Genomic DNA, 20440 nt, shown 5'->3' with positions numbered 1-20440 from the left:
AGTAAGTAAGAGATTTATACACCCCCAGAGTCCTCTCCACTCAAAGATAGAATCCTTGAAGAATACAGGCCTAAAAATGCGATTTCCATGACATATCAGAAGGTAGTCAATAACGCACCTGACCCACTCCTGCCACTCCGTAAACATTGGGCAAAGGACATTGTAGACTTGGAGGATGATGATTGGCAGGAGGCCCTGGCCTCCCCCAGAGAAGTGGCAATCTCCTGAAGACTTAGGCTAGTGCAACTTAAAGTACTAAACCGAATATACTTATCTGGCCCGGCACTAGTGAAAATGGGTTATGGAGATGACTCCTGGTGCGGGAGGCGGTGTGGCCAGGAAGGTACATTCATCCATATCATCTGGGAATGTGTACACATTAGAAGATACTGGGCAGAAGTGCTCCAATGTATAGAGGAAGTACTTCGAGCAAAGATGGACCCAGATATTGGATTGTGCCTCTTAAACATTTGGGAACCCACAGACCTGAATAGTAAAGAGAAAACCTGGGCGAAATTGGGAATGGTTGTAGCTAAGCGCAATATTGCAAGCGCACGGGGAGCACAAGAAACACCAACAATCAAGGCATGGAAGAAGGATATGGACTGGGGCATGTTAATGGAGAGGACAGTATACAAATCTCCGGGCTGTCCCAAGAAATGGTCGCAAATATGTGGCAAGTGGAATGAGTACAGAGGAAGCATTTGTGCACCCCCTCCACCTAACACAACTCCCCACCCTGATCAGTGAATGAGCAAAACAGAATAGGAGTAGTAAATCATATGTAGGGTGCAAGGAAGGATGTGATGAACTGTGACTTAGTGTAGATGCATTGGTCTCTATAAGAAACTATGGAATGCTGTCTTCAATGTGTTATTGTTATTATCAATAAAAAGAATTGTTAAAAAAAATATCTGTTTAAGGAAGAACTCTACAGCTCAGACACCCTTTCTCATTACACTTACATAGAATATACAAACTGTAAACTTCAATTTACTGGCTGTGAACGTGGACTGATCCTTTAATGGCCAGAACCTAAAACTAGACTTCACTCAGTAGTTAAATAATAAGATTAGATAGTCAGACATTCTGTGATTCTAAATTCATTTAATTTCTCCTTTATAGACAAGGGGTTAACCAGTGGCAAGATTGCTATCCCTTTCCAGATCCAGCATGTAACCGACGAACATATGAGTCTAATGGAAACATGAAATAAAAATTCACCTAAAAACAAAACACAATTATTTCAAAATGTGCATTTTCAATGACCTCTGATTTCTGTCGAAAAAAAAGCCAACATACGAATGCAAAAAAGAAAAAAAAAAGAAATATTACGTGGCGTACCTATTAAGTTTACTCTGCCCGGAGCTCGAACGTAAAATTTGGGAGCAGATCCAAATTTGGAAATAAACATCTCCTTCAACTTGAGCAACCTGAAAAACATAGAAGGCATTGAATGTGTTGTGGGAAACATCTGGAAAGGGCTACGACTTGAACTAAAATCAACATACATTAAGAAGAAAAACACTGCAACAGGAAGAACCTGGAACAAGCACTATTCGGATAATTGAGTCATCAAACATTTGATTATTTTGCAGAATGTACTACATATGTTATGTAAGGTAAGGAGAGGCGTAATGTCCTGGATGAGATGTCGGACTCATCGGTTCACTTTGTTTTTATGTTCAAGGACAAACCACGGTCACCTATGATTTAATTATCTAGATTTTGGTTTAAAGTACGAATCAATTCACATTCTTTCTACCAGAAGAGAAAAGGCATTAGAGATTGATGTCAGCCTTAAAAATCTCAGATTAGTTAAATCTGTAGCAGTGATTAATAAGCAGATGAAGCCAGACTCTATATATTTATATTTAAATAAATATTTAATGCCATAGGGCGGGTGATGCAGTGCACAAATCACGTTATTGTTTTTATTGAACATAAGACACCAGCGATATCACTGATAATTATGTGGGAAAAAAACTGAGCAGACACATTCCTCAGACCGAAGTACATTTAGGCTGGGTGACCGCTGAGTTTTGAGACCAAGTTACAATTCTGAGAGCAGCATTAGGCATAACTTGTCATGACAAATTTCTCCCGCATTCAGATTCCTTGGGTGAAAATCAGGGAAGGGCCAATCAGGGTTCAACTCGTAAATGGCATAAAGGTTAGGGCAAAAGCCGCTTTGGCACTTCACAGCACTGCTTCAATCTGTAAATGAATGGTCTTCCGGTAGGCTCCGTTGACCATGTTATCTCGTTTGTGAAATTGTAGATCTGGAGTGTCATCTCTAGATGTCAGATGCCTATTTACAAGTTGCCACCAGGCTTGCCAGGAAACTTATATGCCATTTGTGTCCAAGAGAGAGCCGACATAACTCCATTCTTCTTTGTTTACAGTATCTGAAATATTATGTTTGGAAAGGAAATGCAACTGCTGATACCAGAACCAGACAAAACACACATATTGTGAAGCCTGTCTTATTTTATTCAGTCGGATGCAAATTACTATACATCTGTATATTATTATACTAATAGTGGGGGGAACATGGTGGCCGTCAGCTAAGCGGCAGCGGCTGACTGTCTCATTGGGCGCGAATCCTGGACTCTCTAATGGGTCTCCCGTAATGAATTTGGAGTAAATTTGCCCCCTCCCTCCTCTCTCATGTTTTGCTAGTACCTTCCTTTCTGCCCCTTTTCCCTGATTTCTGGGTCCGGTGAATGGCTCCAGAGCTCCGGGGAGGAACACCAAAACCAGCACTCCGAGCCTCGCGGTGGGAGGGCGCGGCTCGAGAGTGGTGCCGAAGCGGTACTGCATGCTTCCTCATCCGGGCCTCAGGAGGCAGAGTCAGCACCGTAAATTACTCTGCAGTAGAGCCGGGACACGAGAGGACCGCAGTGAGAGTGCAAGCACCTCAGGTAGGGCGTGAGGCGGCCGGTTTGGACCTAGAGGCTGGGGTTGAGGCCAGGAAGGAAAGTAAGGACTTTCTTATCTACCCGGGGCCCTTCCTTTCCCAAAGTATATATAGGAGCAAACAGGGGGAGTTTCTTGTTGTTACGCGGAAATTAGGGGAAGGAGGAGGAGCCCCTTACTTTATGGAGTAGGGCGAAGGCCTGCAAAGAATAGGTGCCCCTGCATCCAAAGTGTGTAGATACACCCTAAGACCAAGGGCTGTGCAGCTTCCTCCTTGTATCGGCCTGACTATCCAAGATTCCCCCCCACAGCTACTGCCACAGCAATTGTCTTAAACACGTAAAAAAAAGGGAGGAGTATTAGGCGGGGATGCCCTCGTAAGTGGGGTAAAGTATGGGGGCATGGAATAAATTCAGAGGTGACATATGTGACCCACCGTCGGATCAAGATGATGAAACCTCGGACTGATGGGGAGAGACTCCGGAGTGGGCACACGGGGTGTTGATATTAGAGATGTAAAGTTGCAGGAAGGTGTTCTCAAGGGATTGACTCTGACATCCTATATTGTATTGTTTTATACTGTGAGAAAACTGCATACTCAACTGCTATCCTGTACTACTAATAATAAACATAAATAAAAAAATTAAAAAAGGGGAGGAGTGGGGGAAGATAGGGTGGAAGAGAAGGGTGTAAAAATTGAGGCCTCTGCATGTACTAAAGACAGAGGGAGAGGCAGAGGTAAGAAAGTATCGGCCCCTAAAGTCAAGATAACAGCCTCTCTAAAGACATACTATAAAGTTCTTGCTGCACACGTAATACGGGTCTCCAACAAGGAAGGCACTTGTCCCATCATTACCAGTAAGATGGAATCGAATCAACCCCTGAATTCAATGTCGATTAAGTCTACAATGCTGCTGGAAGAAACACAACCTCCTGTTGTACTCTCGGCCCCGCCCAGAACGGCAGAGGCATTGTCAGAGGTCTCTGGAAGTCATCAAATATCTGTTCATCCTTTGGTCACTATTTCAAATCATTTTAGTGTATTGGAGGTGCAAGATGCTCAGCCAGGCCCCCGCCCAGAACTAATGCAACAAGTAACATCCCCCCAACATCTATCTGCATCGAGCCCTGGGTCTTTGGCCGACATCCTATTAGCGCTCAAGGATGAGATGGGGAATAGATTCACAGTTTCTTGAGTCTAACCAAGCGGCAATTCAGGCATCGTGTGTAGTGCTAGCCCAGAAACTGGTAGTGGTATCGTTAAGAACAGACATTCTGAAGCAGGATATTCCAAAAATCAAAGAGGCACTGAATACCTCCTCGTCAGAAATGGCCAAGCTGGCAAGTCAAAACAGGGAAATAAGGGATGGCCTAGAGCGTTTGGAGAACCATGCTAGGAGAAATAATCTGAGACTGATCAATGTCCCTGAAGCACTTGAAGGTTCTGGTATTCGGGGTTTTGTGACATCACTATTAAAGGAGACCGTTTTAAAAAACGCCCCAAATATAGATCTGTCTCAAGAAATACAACGGGTGCATCGTGACCCCTATAAAAGAAATCCAGCAAAACAGAAGCCCAGAAAAATCCTGATAAACTTTCATACGTATACAGTGAAAGAGGCAATTCTATTAACAGCTCTCAAGGAAGGAACATTAACATCTAATTCCCTCTCTAACTCTTTTTCATTTACTATCAGGTCTGATGTATGTCATACCACTGCGCTGAAACAAAGAGAAATGGGCAAACGAATGGAAGAATTGAATAAACTGGGGGCTAGGGCACAATTTAAGTTTCCTGCATCACTGCATACCATGTGGAATAACCACATGTACATCCATCGCTAGGTTGAGGAGGTAGATGATCTTATTGATAACATCAAGAAAGGAGTAGGGGTGTAGGTGAGGAGCACTGTCAAAATAAGGGAGGCCCTGAGAGATTAGAGAGACAAGGAAAATGTAAAGGTTAAATACTTCTTTTTGGGCTCGAGGGACTGAAGCGATTAGGCTTTTAGCCTAAATAGTAGGGAGGGTTACCCAGGGGGTTGGAGGGGCACATGGGTGGGATGGGGGGTGGAAGTGGGGGGGGAGCAGCAGGAAAAAAATTCAAAAAAATCCTCAATCACACCTTCAATTTCAGGTAGCCCTTTTTGGGTTCCCCATATTAGGTATAGACAAAATTGGAAGGCCCCCTATAATTGCTGAACCTTTGAAATGGGTGTTGGTGATCTGAAATTCCTCTCGTGGAATAGCAATGGTTTAAGATGTCCCCGAAGGCAAAGGTTAGTGATGAAATATCTAGAGCAAAGTCCCGCACAAATTTGTTTAATTCGGGAGACCCACTTGAGCCATCTAGAGAGTCGCACCATATTCGCAAGGTACTCTTGGATAAAATATTTTTGTATCTCAGAACAGACCGTCCACTGCAAGGGGGTGGCCATTTTGATAAAACAAGGGGCGGGCTGCACAATTAAATCAAGTAAAACCGACTAAACTGGGAGATGGACAATAGCCTTCTTAGACTTTGGAGGATCAGAAATAATATGCATATCCTTCTATGGTTCTAAAATCGATGACCCCTGACACATATGTAAGCTACAATGGAATTTGGTGGAAGCAGTCTACCCTATAATAATCGGAGGATATTTTAATGTGCTTCTTGATCCTCCAAAGGATAGATCAAATCAGAGCCATTATGTAGGGGTACCTCGGGTATGACAAACTCTAAATAATGAGATACACGATCTGGAGCTTTTGGATCTGTGGAGAGCAAGATGGGAAATAAAAAGGGCTTCACCTTTCACAGTAAGAAACATGGACATTTTTCTAGAATCAACTATGTTTTTACTGATAGGCGTAGCGTAGACGATAGAACATCAATAGCTATTCAGCCCAGCCATATATCTGATCACGCCCCTGTTTTTGCTTTAGCAGGGAGCCGGTATAATTTAAGACCTAGATGGACGCTTAAAAGATCTATGTTGACTGACCCAGAGATAGCAAGAGATCTTAAACTTGCATCCCAAGACTATTTCTCTGTAAATATTGGATCAACATCTATGGATTATGTCTGGGATCCCTTTAAGCCTTACTTGAGGGGTTTCTTACATAGTCGCATCTGTAACAAGAATAGGGAGGAATCGCAAGAGCTACGAACGCTGGAGGATAAAATCTCCCAATTCGAGGCAGAAGGAATGTGGCTCAATCAGGGGGCACCCGAAAGAGTACTACAAGTTCAGAGGGATCTGGAAAATGCCTGCCAGGAATATAGGGTAAGGCTCGATCAGAAATGTAAGACAGTGGTTGAAAAAATCCATGCAGAACTTCGAATATGGAGAGAAGGCAGGAGCACTCCTGGGATGGAAAGCCAGAGTAGATCGTGCAAAAAACCATATAAATGAATTAATAATAAACAAAAGCGGGGAGACATCAAGTAGATTGGTGGCTATGCAAGCCCGGATGCTTTTACTATTCTCCAAGCTTTATAAGGAAGAATTTACACCAAATACTGAGATCCTTAAAACTTGTTTGAGGGAGAAATCCCTATCGACCTTAACAGCCGAAAGCCATGCAAGCTTTGATTCCCCAATAACAGAGGGTGAGATTAGAGAGCATATTGGGAAATGCAAAAATAATAAAGCAGCAGGTACAGATGCGCTCCCCAGCGAGGTATATAAACTTCTGCTAGAAGGTATTTTATTTAACTCAGTTTACCAGACAGCGGGCAAGATACCCAAGTCATGGAAAGAGGCAATTATAGTGCTTATTTTGAAACCAGCAAAGGAACCCTTAAGGGCGGACTCATATAGACTGATCTCACTGCTGAATGCTGATTATAAGATCTTCATGAGCATTCTTGCAGGGAGGCTGGTTAAAATTGTCCCACAGCTGATCAATGCTGACCAGAAAGGATTTATTCCTCAAAGGTACATCCAAGAACAAATGCAGCAATTAATAGGCAATATAGATCTGGCCACAGCTTGATCCAAACCCTTGCCCGTAGTGGCACTAGATGCGGCCAAGGCGTTCAACAGAGTTTGTTGGCTATATATCTGGGAAGTATTAAGGTTGATGGGCTTTGGGCCCATCTTCATCCAGACTTTGGTAAACTGCTATCACTGGGCTTCCACTAAGATATTATTAAACAGCATTTTAATGCCTAGCTTCAATATTCTAAAAGTAGACAGGCCTGCCTCCTCTCACCCCTATTATTTATCATCTATATAGAACCCTTGGCACAAGCGATAAGAGCAGACAACTTGATTACACCCTTTAAATCTTATCAATACACCAGCATGGTCGCCTTATACGCGGATGATTTGCTGCTATATACTGATAACCCAGCAGTGGCAATACCAAGTGTCGAAGCCCTGTTAGAGGAATTTGGATCCTTGTCTAGGTATTTAGATCCTTGTCTAGGTATTTAGCCAACACCTCTAAAACTGAGGTAATGTGCTTGAACGTCGATAATTGGGGGGGAAGAATAAGCCAAGAGTTCAAATACCTGGGCATCATAATAGTTAAGGAAATCGAGAAGATTCCTCAGATTAATCTAAATAGTACATTAAAAGTCAACCGGTTATTTGCCAGGTGGAAAAACCTCCCTCTGACAATATACGGCAGGGTTAACCTAGTTAAATGGTTATCCTCCCTAAACTAACATACCTCTTTAATGCCATTCCCCTCAATTTCCCAAATCTAGATATCAGAAAAATTCAGAGTAATATCAGGAGATTTATTTGGGCCTATAAAGGGACCAGATTGGCTTGGAAAAAGCTCAGACGTAGGCTAATTAAAGGGGAGCTTGCCCTTCCGGATATTAAATGGTACTGTGTTGCCTTTATCAGAAGGGGTTTACCCATGGGAGGTTTTAAGGGCTATTATTGGAAGTGGCTTCTCCAGATTTAAGTATATACAATTAGTCTCTTGGTATGTAGCGGAGAAGGGGAAAGTACACAGGGACTAGGAGGTGGAGCAATCCCTCCAAGATGTAAACCTTAAGAGCAAGGAAATCTCAAAATGGTATACGAAGTTCCTCGATGCGGAGGAGAAGGAATGCCCCCCACAATACCTTGTATGGAATCAGGTCCCCTTGGAATGTGACATCGAAGAACTATATGAATCCTCTTTGAAGCTCTTGTATAAGTATGTTAAGCCGGCAAATCTCAAGAAGAACCACTTTTCTGTTATAAATCGATTATACTATACCCCTGCAAAGATCGCCAAGTTTGGTCCACTTTCTACACCTAAGTGCCCAAGATGCGATCTTATCAAAGCCAACGACATCCACATGTTTTATGAGTGTCCCAGAATCAGTGCTTTTTGGAGGGGAGTTGAGGAAGCCCTTTGCGGTATTTTCGAATAATCATCTTAAATGTGACTGTGGTCTTTTTTTGGGGATGATGGTACTTTAGGTAACAAGATGAGGCATACACATAGAGGTTTACTGCTATATCTTATTTTAATAGCTCAGAGGGAAATTGGCATGAACTGGTGAGACCCCTTGCCCCCTAAGCCTGAAGACTGGGTTAAAGCTGCTTTTACAATGGCCCGACTGGACCAGGGAGGAGGAGAAGAGAACTGTTCAAACATCTGGCAGGCCTTTACATTGTGGGGTAGCGGTCTGGGACTTGCATAGTCCCTCCCCATCCTATGATTACACCAAGCCACCAACAATGGGGCAGGTCTGGTCCAGGGTACAGACCAAAGCGAATGCAGCAGCCGCGGGGTGCACAGATGGGAAGGGCGGCTTTAAAGAATTGCAGACACATATTTGGTGAGATGAGGACAAAAAAAATAATATTATACTAATAGTTACTTTTAAATAGCACACAATACAAATAGAATTGCTTTAAGGCACTTAATATTACCAGTCAACGAAAAGGTACTCATTTCATTAACATCTGAAAAATTATGCCTTTCGAGAATTTGAGCTAATTACACCGATGCACGGTTGCAACAGGCACGTACCCCACTGAACTACTTCTAAGGACTATAACATGTGAGCTGCAGGGTACACAAGAATCTGTTCAACAACTGAATGAACCCATTCAGCCGTCTTACTAGGATTTGTACCTCCAAGTGACATTAGGTAAGGTTGAACAAAACAGACATTAACATAGCTATTAACCTGCAAGACTGTGGAAAAAGTTGCACACAATGAGTGTGTGCGCTGTATATATAAAAAGTTTTGAGATGAACCTAGTGGCAATTGATGAGTTAGAATATAGTGCAGAACGGAAAACAGCCATTTTACACAATAGTCTTGGCACTGAAGGAAGACGTTTATTCGATAATGTAAGTCCAGCTGAGAAACCTGAAGGAGAGGTGAATTGGAATTCGTAAACAGAGGGTAAAAAAAGAATGGGAGATTACTTTGCTACGACGCGTAATTAGCATTATAATGGAGCAAAACAAATTTATTATAGATACCAACTCCAGGGTGAATCGATCGAGGCTTATGCTGCCACTTTACGTATGCTAGCTACATCATTTGCTTTCCAGAATTCTGATGATTCAGGACCAATTAGTTATGAGTATGAGTATGAAAGCCCAAAAACCTCGTTCTACCACAAAAATCCTACATTGGATAAAGTCCTAAGTACAATAAAAAGTTGTGAACATTCATCAAAAGGCATTAAAATGTTGAGGAAAACTGAAACTACATCAAATGAAATAAATATGATACGCACGCAGAGAAATGAAAAGAGTGAGAATCTTTGAACAAAAGTCAAGACAGATTTACCTATACAAAAACATAATGAACACATACAGACTGAAAGCTATCGTTGTGGATCAAATAGTCATGTTGCATCATACAAAAACTGTCCAGCATTAGGCAAAGACTGTGGTAGGAAGGACCACTTTGCTAAGGTTTGTCGGTCGAGTACACAACTTAAAAAGTCTTTGCAGTCAAGGAAGAAGACAATGTAAGTAATAACCTTGAGGAACAGCTAGACAACTTAGTTTTAATGGTAGCCCTCCTAAATAAGTCTGATCAACCCAGGTGCACTGTAAGAGTGAATGAACATTCATTGGAGATTTTAGTTGATACCGGATACTGTATCACAATTAATTTCAAGAAAAGACCATGACCAGATATCTGATTTTTAAAAAAGCATTACAACTAGGTAGAATTACACCAGGAGCCTATGATGGGTACAGTCCGTTTGGAAGGTGTCCTTGAAGCAATTGTCAGTTTTGAAAGGAGAACAACGAAAACACAAGTGTATGTAGTAAATCAAGGCGTAAACATTTTAGGATTGTCAGAGCAAAACAACTACATATGATAATGAATCCCTGGAAAGCTCCTTATATTTTAACAGTCACTGACATTCATCCTGAGGGGGTACTACAAGAGTTTGAATCTATTTAAGGAAAACTTTGGACAATTAAAGACATTCCAATACATAATCAAACTTAAAGATAATGCTATCTGGTCAAACAAAAGGTATGGAATGTGCCTCTCTGTAAGGGAAGAGGTTAAAACCATTTAAAAAAATTATTCGAGGAAGGAATAATTGAGTCTATTGCTGCTTTTTCATGGTTTTCCCCGATTGTTAATGCAAAGAAAAAATCTGGCGAGACAGACTGTGAATAACTTAAGAAAAAATAATTGACAAGTAGTTATGGAAACACAACCCTTGCCTCACATTCACAATTTAATGTCAACTGTAGATGAAACCAAGGTGTTTTATATACTAGATTTCACAGCTGCATATCATCAGGTCTTATTACACAAAGACGCACGTTTTCTAACATAATTTCAAACATCTATGGGATCATTCAGATTTTGCTGCATGCCCTACAGTCTTAATTCAGTTTCCGCCGTTTTCCCAAAAAATCATGAACAAACTATTTGATAGCATGAATGGAGTTAAAGTTTTTCAAGGCAATGTTTAATTTTCTCTAAAGATTGTGAAAGCCACCAACAAATTTTGAAGGAAGTTCTCACATGCATACAGTCAAGCAGGTTGATTCTTAGAAAAGAAAGATTTACATCTTTCAAAACTGAAGTGACATACTTGGGCCATGTCACAAGCACAAATGGCGTGAAACCAAAAACCATTTCTAAGCAATCGTCAATTCTTTCAGACCTACAACCAAGGATGAATGGATGAATCCTTTCTGGGTTTATAAGAATTTCATTCAAAATGTATATGGAACTGTTTAGACAAAGTAGAACCAATGCCTCTTTTAGTTAGAAAGGATACAAACTCTGCCTGGAATTCTGTCTGCAAATGAAGCGTGCACTTGTTAAAGAAAGAAATACAAAATGCTCCATTTCTTAAATCCTTCAATGAATCACTTCGTTCAGTTGGGACTGTGGATGCTAGCTAAATCGGTCTTGGTGCATTACTTAGTCAAAACAAACAGCAGGGTAGCCAACTTATTGCTTTTGCTTCACGAAAATTGAAAGAACCGGAACAGAAGTATTCTGTAATCGAAAGAGGAATTTTGACGTGTGTGGGCGGTGGCAAAATTTTAAAGTTTACTGTGGAGTAAACCATTTCTCATTCATACAGACCATAAGCCTTTGTTGAGTATATTGAGCAAATGAAGTTCTGGTAAAGTGTCTCCCCCCGCATCACTAAACTGGCATGCAAGTTACATGATTACATATTTGATATAGAGGTCTTACCAGGTAAATCTAATGTTGCTGCGGATTTCTTGTCACTTATGCCATTCAATGATGATGAAGATGAGGATGATTTTAATTAAATGGATCATGATCTAACAGTTGCTTACTTGTCAGATGAAAATAAAGACATGAGTGTCTTAAGCAGTATGCAGAGGTTGTTTGCTGTTTCTAATGACGCAGAATATACACTTGTATCAAACTTTATTGAAAAAGGATGGCCTAAAAATAAGGAAGGATGCTCTCAAATATTATCGGAAAATCAGTGATAAACTGTCTACCATGGCTGCTGTCATCATTAGAAATAAGTTGCCCCTCCCCCCTACTCTTAGACCACGACTTATGTTAGCTCATGAGGGACATACTGGCATGACGGGCACAAAATAAAGGTTAAGAATGGAATATTGGTGGCCGTTCATGGACCGAGATGTAGAAAGGTTTGTAAGCGAGTGTTACATATGTAAGGATGCAGACAAATCAATAAATACACAGTCTTGTAGTTTAATCACCATTAACTGACAGGTCAATGGCAAAAAGTGGGAATAGATGGTCCAATGTACAAATTACCAATAGCAATGAGATATGCTATTGTTTGTATTGATTACTGTAGCAAATGGGTTCAACTGATATTCATGGACAATCCCACTACTAGTAATGTATTAGACTTCAAGAAGTAAGTCTTACCCAAGGAAGGTTTTCCACAACATATTGTACGTGACAATGGGTCACAATTTTGATCATAATTAATGGTTGCATTTTTTAAGGCGTTTGGTATCAATCACTGCAAATCGTCCTTGTATCATCCCTAAGGAAACAGACAGGTAGAACTTGGCAATTGAATTATTAAGGCAATCATTCAATTGACTTTAAAAGGGAAAATACCTGTAGGAAGTGGATTACGTGCCAGTCTTTGGGCCTATCATACAACTCCCCATAATGTTATTTTTGCCACTCCGTTTGAATTGTGAGGACAACCACCAATTACTAAGCCAAGTTCTCACCCTATTGTAAAAAAAAACTGCTGTTAGTAATGACAACCTTCAAGTTTCATGATGTTACTGCTAAAAGAAATACCAAAATTAAACAGTATTATGACCAACGAAAAGCAGTAACCAAGCCCAACATAACTGTAGGTGACATGGTAAGGATCGGGCTTTCCAAGATGAGGTTGGGAGATGTCCAACTTAGAGAACCCTTGCGAGAAGTCAAAACATCAGGGTCAGCCATCAAATTGTAGGATGGAAGAAGATGGAATGTGTCACATGCTGTACGAGTCAGACCAATATTAGTAACAGTGCCAGTACCAGTCATGAAAACTCGACTGACAAGTCCAGTTTCCATTTATGCCCTCAAATGCCTGTCGGTGAACCCGTCAATTCCCATACATCCTATGGCAGGGTTGAGGATGGTTTGAGGCAAATAGATAATGTCCAGGATCCAATGATAGCCCTTTCTGCAATGCTGTAATGCCTTCAAAATAAAAGGAATTTCTAACTTTTTAACTTTTTTCAAAAGAGGGGAGGAGATGTACTGTCTGCGATGTTTACTAAACAAAGTTTCTATAATTTCATATATGGTAGGATATTGCCGTTGTGTTTTCCCTTGCTGTCCCTTTCCCCTTTCTATATTCTGTTGATTGTGCGCATGGGTCCCACGCACAGGTTATAGAATGTTGAGGGTTTTTGACAGTTGACAAGACCGGAGGCGGGCATTCTGAGAGAAGTTGTACTTGGAACGGTAATAAGTCTCTTAATCTCCTACCATAGTTCTTATCATTACTACATGTGCAAGGGTGTTTGGGTGAGTGTGTCTGTGTGCAGGGCTCAGCGGCCAGATTCTGCTTAAAGCACGGCGGATTCCCTAAGAGCTGCAGATAAGTCAAATGCCCGGCTGTACTGCCGATATATGTGTCAGGGCTCCCAGATTGTTTGAGGTCAGTGTGACAGGGAGTCACATGCATTGTGAAGATAACGAAAGGGGCTCTGGTGGTTGCTGGAGAGTGTATAAAGTAGAAGGCACAGAGAAGGGACTTTCAGTCTCTTAGTATTCACAGTGTAGTTCTGGGGGATTGAAGAGAAACTATATGAAGGGCTAGCTGAGATCTAAATTACGACTGGGTGAATAGCACTAACAGTTCATTAAGGACTTCTAAGAGACTCTGCTGGTTCAGAGTTGGGCTTAGAGTTTTTTTAGAGCTAAATGAGGGTCTGTGAATAGGAAAGTCAGTTAAGGATCTCTCTGGGTTGGGCGTGGCTTGCGGGTTGCGGAATGGCTGCTCTTTGAGCGAGCTCCGCTGGCCGAGAAAGAATCCTTCATAACTCCGTTCTTAATACGGGGGACGAATTTTTGTTTCTGCTGTAAACCTTTCGTCGGAACACCCGTGGCCATAAGCGGGGTTACTTCCAGCCCAGCCGGCTGACCCGGAGACGACTTTCAGGCCCCGGGAAGCTGCGGGCATTCCTCACGCGACGTGCTGTGGAGCTGGGCTGCGGCTGCACCGGACACCCGAAACCGTGGTTTGACATTGGGCCTAAAGGCGGAGGCGGAATAGCGATGCAAGGAGGCGGCTTCTCTAGCCCGTAGGCACGCCGGAGACACGGATGACAGGGTGAGAGGCTGCCGTGAGAGGTCCTGAGGCACGAATGATCTTCGGAGCTGAGGAGAGGATTCCGGCGACGAACCCTGCTGCCGCGGGTGCCATTTTAACTGCGGGTGAGGTCAGTCTAGATTGAGCCGGGGAGCGGAGCTGCATCAGAGGTGAGGAGCTCTACTGTAAGGGGAGATCAGGGCACGGAGCCGCTGCCCTATGGTCGCAACCTGAGCACTGCACGACTCTGGGGATAACCGGGCATATGCGCTCACCCTGGGAGACTGGATGAAGCGACTTCCATGTGGGTGACTGCGTAGCTCACCACCGGCGTACATAGGAGCTACTTCAAGACCGCTGAGGGGCGAAATAGGGGAGAGGGAGCCCGCACACCGGCAGACTCTTGAGATCTGTCGGCAGAAAAGGTGGTCCGCCGCACTTACCGGCCTGGACGCAGCTGCCTAGTCCTGAGAGCACTCGTAGCAGGGGATCTAGTGGAAGCTACGGGCACGCCAGATCTGAGCAGACTACCCTCACGCCGCACCAGGAAGAAGGAGGAGCACTCCGAGCGTGTACTGCGGCAGCTGTGGACTAAAAGGGTGAGCCAGGTATATACTGCGACCTGTGGGCTCCTGATTTGTTGTGCAGCATGGGCAAGCAGGACGCCAAACAGCCCAAGCTTAGCTTTGAGCAACGCAAATCGACCAGACAACTGGAGCCGGACGCTGACTCGGCAGCCGGGGGGGCAACGGAGGGACGGCAAATAGAACATGGTGAGGATATGCGCTCCCTCATGCTGGAAATGCGATCTAGCTTGCGTAACATCGACGCGAAACTGGATACTCTGACGTCCCAGATGGAATCCGTGAAGACCCAGGTGGGAGTGCACGAACATAGGCTGGATGCTCTTGAAAATAAGCAGTCCGATTTTCATGACTTCCAGGTGGAGACCAAGGACCAGCTGTCGCAAATGGACAAACTACTAGGTGTGATCCGGGCGAAGAATAAGGATTTGGAGGCCAGATCGCGTCGGAATAACGTACGCATTACTGGTGTTCCGGAAACGACAGCGATCACGAAGATGAAAGTGTACGTAACTGATCTTTTACGTGACTTGTTTGCTACGCATTTATCGCCTCAGTTTGCTGTGGAGCGGGCGCATCGCACTCTGGGACACAGGCCGCCGGTGGGGGCTCCGCCACGTGCCATATTGGCAAGGATCTTAAAATACTAGGATCGTGATGTGGTGTTGCGCCAGGCTCACACGTTGGGGTCCATACAGCATCAAGGGAATCAAGTCGCCTTCTTCCCAGATTTCACTCCGGCGGTCCAGGCGGCCAGAAGGGAATTCTTGCCAGCGAAAAGGATTCTTATGCAGTCGCAAATCCCTTATTCCCTGCTTTACCCAGCCAAACTGAAAGTGTCATATGATGGATCTGCTTATTTTTTCACCGACGCCAAGTCTGCCCTGAAATTTGCCAAACATGTGGGAGGCAAATCGAAGAAATACAGCCCTCGTCCTGGTGATGCTACTAAAAATCAGCTAAGTGATAATGACTGATATGTGTGTTGTGGTTCTCCTACGATGCTCCTCTCTGGAATGGGCCCGTGCTCAGGGATCTTACTGTTGGTTTGACGGGTTGAGAGATGGCACAAAGACTCCGGACTGCCATATATCTTGTTGCTTTTATAATTCTAAATTTGCAATATTAGACTGACATTAGTTTATTGCATAATATGTTGATCTGATTATATGCGATTCTGTTATGGTATCGTACATACACTCTGGTCGCACTATTGGATGTAGTGGGGAGGTATTTGATTGTAACCGCAAGTGGAGGTGGGGCGAGAAGATGTTACATGCGCCATTGGAATGTTCCTGCTGTGGTACTTTGTAAATTCTATCCCTTGCAGTTTCTTGGCCACCCCACGTAGGTAGGGGTTATCGCTTGGCACTCACTCGTCCCCATGGGAAGTTTCCCTGGTGTATTCTATTGGTTGTGTTCCAAGGGGGGGGTTTTGCTTCAACCTAGTTGGGGGGGTTGATGTGGGTGGGGGGGAATGGGGTCAGTTTCATATTGGTTTGGTGGTGTGTGGACATGTCATAGTTGGTGCAAGGAACGACACAAAGAAACATTCCATTTTGACGAAGTGAGTCGTGATGTCACATATGTGACTGATACAACATACACAAGACTACAGTAAATTGTCTGACTTGGAACATACGCGGCCTTAACGATAGTAGGAAGTCCCGTATGGTGCATGCTTATCTTGCTAGACATAATATTGACATATGCATGCTACAAGAAACTCATCTCAGCACCCCAACATCTGCAAAGCTAAGGCACACAAGATGGGGGTCATCATACGCCTCATTATACTCCAACTATTCTAGAGGAGTGATGGTTCTGATAAAATGAGGTTTGGATTGGAGGCAGCGGGAGGTGTACACGGATGCCGACGGAAGATACATTAAATTGGTGGGCTACCTAGAAGGCACGTTGCTGACACTGGTCGCATTATACGGCCCAAATGTAGATTCGCCAGATTTCTTCCAGGACGTCTGGGCCAGGGTCAGGGCTACTGGATGCGACACGATCCTTTGGGGAGGGGATTTTAATGCCATTCTGCATGACGATTTAGATAGACAGGGTACAGCGAGGGCGCATCACCCTGCGGCCGGTAGGGTCCTCAATGCTCTGCGGGAGGATGGAGATATGGTGGACATCTGGCGCGTCCGTAATCCATTGACTAGAGAGGGCACATGCTTTTCGGAACATCGCCGTGCTTGGTCTCGCCAAGACTATTGGCTTCTGACGAGAGATATGGCCAGTTGGGTGATTGAGGTGAAACACTTATCGAGAACACTGTCGGATCACTCCCCATGTTTGCTGACGGTCGCCCTCCACAACACCACACGCAGGGAATTCACCTGGAGGCTTCCCCCGAGGGCGCTTCTGAATGAATCATTTAAGGAAGAAATTCGCACCGATATATCTGAATACTTTGCGTTGAATACTGGGTCGGTAGACACAGAGGCTTCGCTCTGGGAAGCTTTTAAAGTAGTTATTAGGGAGAAGTGCATCTCTCGGCAGGCCGGAGTCTTAAAGGCCATTAGAACCACATTGGGTAACATTGAATCTCAGATAAAAGATTTGGAGACCCGAATACAAAGTGAGGGAGATGCTGCTCTGCTTGCTGATCTGAAAAGCAAACTGTTAGAATACGAAGAGGAAGCGCACAGAGAAGTTAAATTCTTAGGAAAACTGAAGCGCGCAGATATGGGGAGGGGGACTGACCTGGGCGTACGCTGGCAGGTTTGCTTAAAGGCCAGCGCTCCACGGCCTTCGTACCTGAAATTATCGACAGAGGGGGCAACACGATACGGGGATCCCCAGCCATCTTAGAGGAGTTCTCCTTGTTTTATGCGCAGTTATATAAAGCAACGCTAACAGAATGCCAGGAGGGCACGCAGGAATTCCTAGACTCCGTGGCATTAGCATGGTTTAATGACAGATATAGGGAATACATGCATCTGCCTTTCACAATAGAAGATGTGACTAGTGTCATTATGAGCTTACCCCTAGATAAGGCCCCGGGGTCGGATGGGCTGACAACAGCATTTTATAAAGCATATGTGGAGGAGCTTGCTCCCCGACTCTTGGCAGTATATGTGGAAGCACATGATACAGGTGTGTTGCCCCCCTCTATGCGAGAAGCCATTATCATCACATTATTAAAGCCGGGGAAACCTGACAATGTGCTGGACTCATACAGACCACTATCACTCATAAATGTAGACGTAAAGATTCTGGCCAAATTGATAGCAAATAGGCTGCAGCCCATGCTCCCCATGATTGCCTTGCCGGACCAGTCGGGCTTCATTCCCGGCAGATCCACCTACCATAACCTCCATACGGTGTTTTCGGTGCTACACTACCTACATCCTGACGTGCAGGCGGCGATGGCGTTTCTGGATGCCACAAAGGCATTCGATTCGCTCGAATGGCCCTACTTATTTAGAATTCTGGAAAGGAAGGGATTCGGCCCGCTGTTCCTCCGGTGGATACAGCTGTTATATACTAGACCAACGGCCCGGATACGAGTCAACAATCTTATTTCAGACTCTATTCCGATTACACGTGGCACACGACAGGGGTGCCCGCTGACCCCATTACTGTTCGCAATAGCGATGGAACCCCTGGCTGCACGGATTAGGCAACATCATACTGATAAGGGGATCGGTTTTAGCGCTCGTAGCCTGCTAATATCGCTATACGCAGGTGACATCACGTTATACATTTTGAACCCGGATCGCAACCTGGATGTGGTGTTGAGAGAATTTATCAGATTTGGTGGTATGTCCGGCATATCAATTAACTGGAATAAGTCAGTGGTCTTTCCCCTCACAGATAACACCAAGGCAGTCACCTCGGAATTCCTGCTACAATGGGAAAATTACGCAGTGAAATATTTAGATATATGGGTTAGCCGAGATGTACAAGAACTTTGGAACCTAAATTTTGGCAGGGCGGTTAATTGGCTGGAAGATAAGGTAGCCTTGTGGGGCAGGCTCCCACTATCATTGGCTGGCAGAGTTGCTCTGGCCAAGATGGTTATTCTGCCTACATTTCTATATCTTTTCATGAACTTGCCACTCATACTCACTCAGTCCTTTTTCAATACTCTGAGGTCGTTGTTGATTTCGCTAGTGTGGGCAGGAGGTCAAGCTAAGGTGTCATGGGAACTGTTGACGTTACCGACCAGACAGGGCGGCTTGGTGCCCCGGATATGAAGTTATATGCACTTTGTGCGCAGGCGCAGTTCCTACAATATTGGGTTCATCAGATGCCATTCCAACCGCATGTCGCTGTTGAGGAAGATGCGGTGGCGCCGGTGCCTTTGCGTGTGGCTGTATATCAGGGCTATAAACGCCCCACGGATGGGTTGGATACTACTGAAACGCTGCGATGGGCGTGGGAGGGACTGCGGAGAAGAGCAAAAATGCCAATACTGTACGCTCCCTCGATCCCAATTGCACAGAACCCACTCCTACCCAACGTGCGGGATGAGATAACTAGGAAAACTGCACAGGGGATGAAGCTTAATACCTTTGCAGATTGTACCCAGGCGGGGTGTTCAGGGACTATCCGAAAGCAGTGGAAGGTGAGGGTGTACCCTTTGGAGAGATATTCTTGCACCACAAACTTCGAGCGGCTTGCCGTGAGCTGCACGCCACTTTCCCATCTCAGCCACCTACATTAAATGCCCTGGAAAATGTGCTGACTACACCGTCATCGCGCAAATTAATTACCAGACTTTACACTCATATGCAGACGGACGCCCCTGCGGTTGTGTCCGGTGCTCGCGCTAAATGGGACGCCGAGCTGCCCTTGCCCCTGACGGACGCCGAATGGGCCTACTGTTGCGCCCAAATGACTGATCTCACACCCAACTACAAACTTCGACTGATTCACTTTAAATTTTTACACCGTTATTATAGGACGCCCATTGGCTTACATAAAATGGGGTTACGGGACGATGACTGTTGTTGGCGTTGCGGAGCAGCTGCCTCCTCGTTCTTTCATATGGCCTGGGAATGTCCGAGCATTACTCTATTCTGGGCAAAAAATTTCGAAACCATCAATCAGATCCTGGGCATCCAGGTGCCTACCTCCCCGGTGTTGGGCCTATTGGGATATGTTAAACACACGCACATTAAAAAGCGTAGGTTGCATACACTGCTTTTGTTATTTGCTAGACGACAGTTAGCTATTGTCTGGGGGAGGCGAAGGATACCAACAATTAAAGACTGGTTGAGGGAAGTCACGTATGGCCAAACTCAGTTGGCAGCGTACTGGGAGCTTATGCCACCGATCTCCAGGCCAAGGGAGATCTGGGAGCCGTTTCTTGTGTGGGCCCGGGCGCACTCTAAGGATTCCGATACAGCCGGGGGCGCTGAAGCTGCTGAAGTATAGGGGGGACTTCCCGTATGAGTCATAAAACTGAGGAGCCTACTGTGGTGCACGGTAGTTAACGATTGCATGTTATAGCACACACTAGAAGCGGCGTCCTTCATGGTTGCTGGCTAAGTTGAGTAGAGCCGCCTTATGTAACACTGTAAAGGCGGTTGAGGTTTCTGTGCAGTCATCGGGCATCACGGGCATCACTGTATAGATGTTTTGGACACGTGTATATGTTTCGCATCTCCGCTCTGTATTTGGCTGTTACACACCACTGGAATGTTATAATTGTTGCATTGTATTGTATCACTTTTTTGATGCTTAAAAAAAAAAGGA

The 20440-nt window shown here is 44.4% G+C and overlaps 1 protein-coding gene across 2 annotated transcripts in view; it reads right to left on the bottom strand.

Moving 5' to 3' along the window:
* GALK2 (galactokinase 2) overlaps positions 1-20440 on the bottom strand; it is a 1202443-nt gene that overhangs the window by 1148887 nt on the left and 33116 nt on the right. The window contains exon 2 of one of the 2 annotated variants that reach the window (XM_085644226.1): positions 1345-1433. The exons of the other annotated variant lie outside the window; for it this stretch is intronic. Coding sequence (XP_085500352.1) covers positions 1345-1433 — 89 coding nt within the window. The remainder of the gene's footprint in view (positions 1-1344; positions 1434-20440) is intronic. 2 annotated transcript variants of the gene reach the window in all.

The sequence above is a fragment of the Triturus cristatus genome, chromosome 3_1 (assembly GCF_964204655.1).
Source record: "Triturus cristatus chromosome 3_1, aTriCri1.1, whole genome shotgun sequence".
In the NCBI taxonomy this organism is placed as follows: Eukaryota; Metazoa; Chordata; class Amphibia; order Caudata; family Salamandridae; genus Triturus; species Triturus cristatus.
The sequence above is the reverse complement of the archived record's forward strand: the minus strand, read 5'-3'. Positions and strand labels throughout refer to the sequence as shown.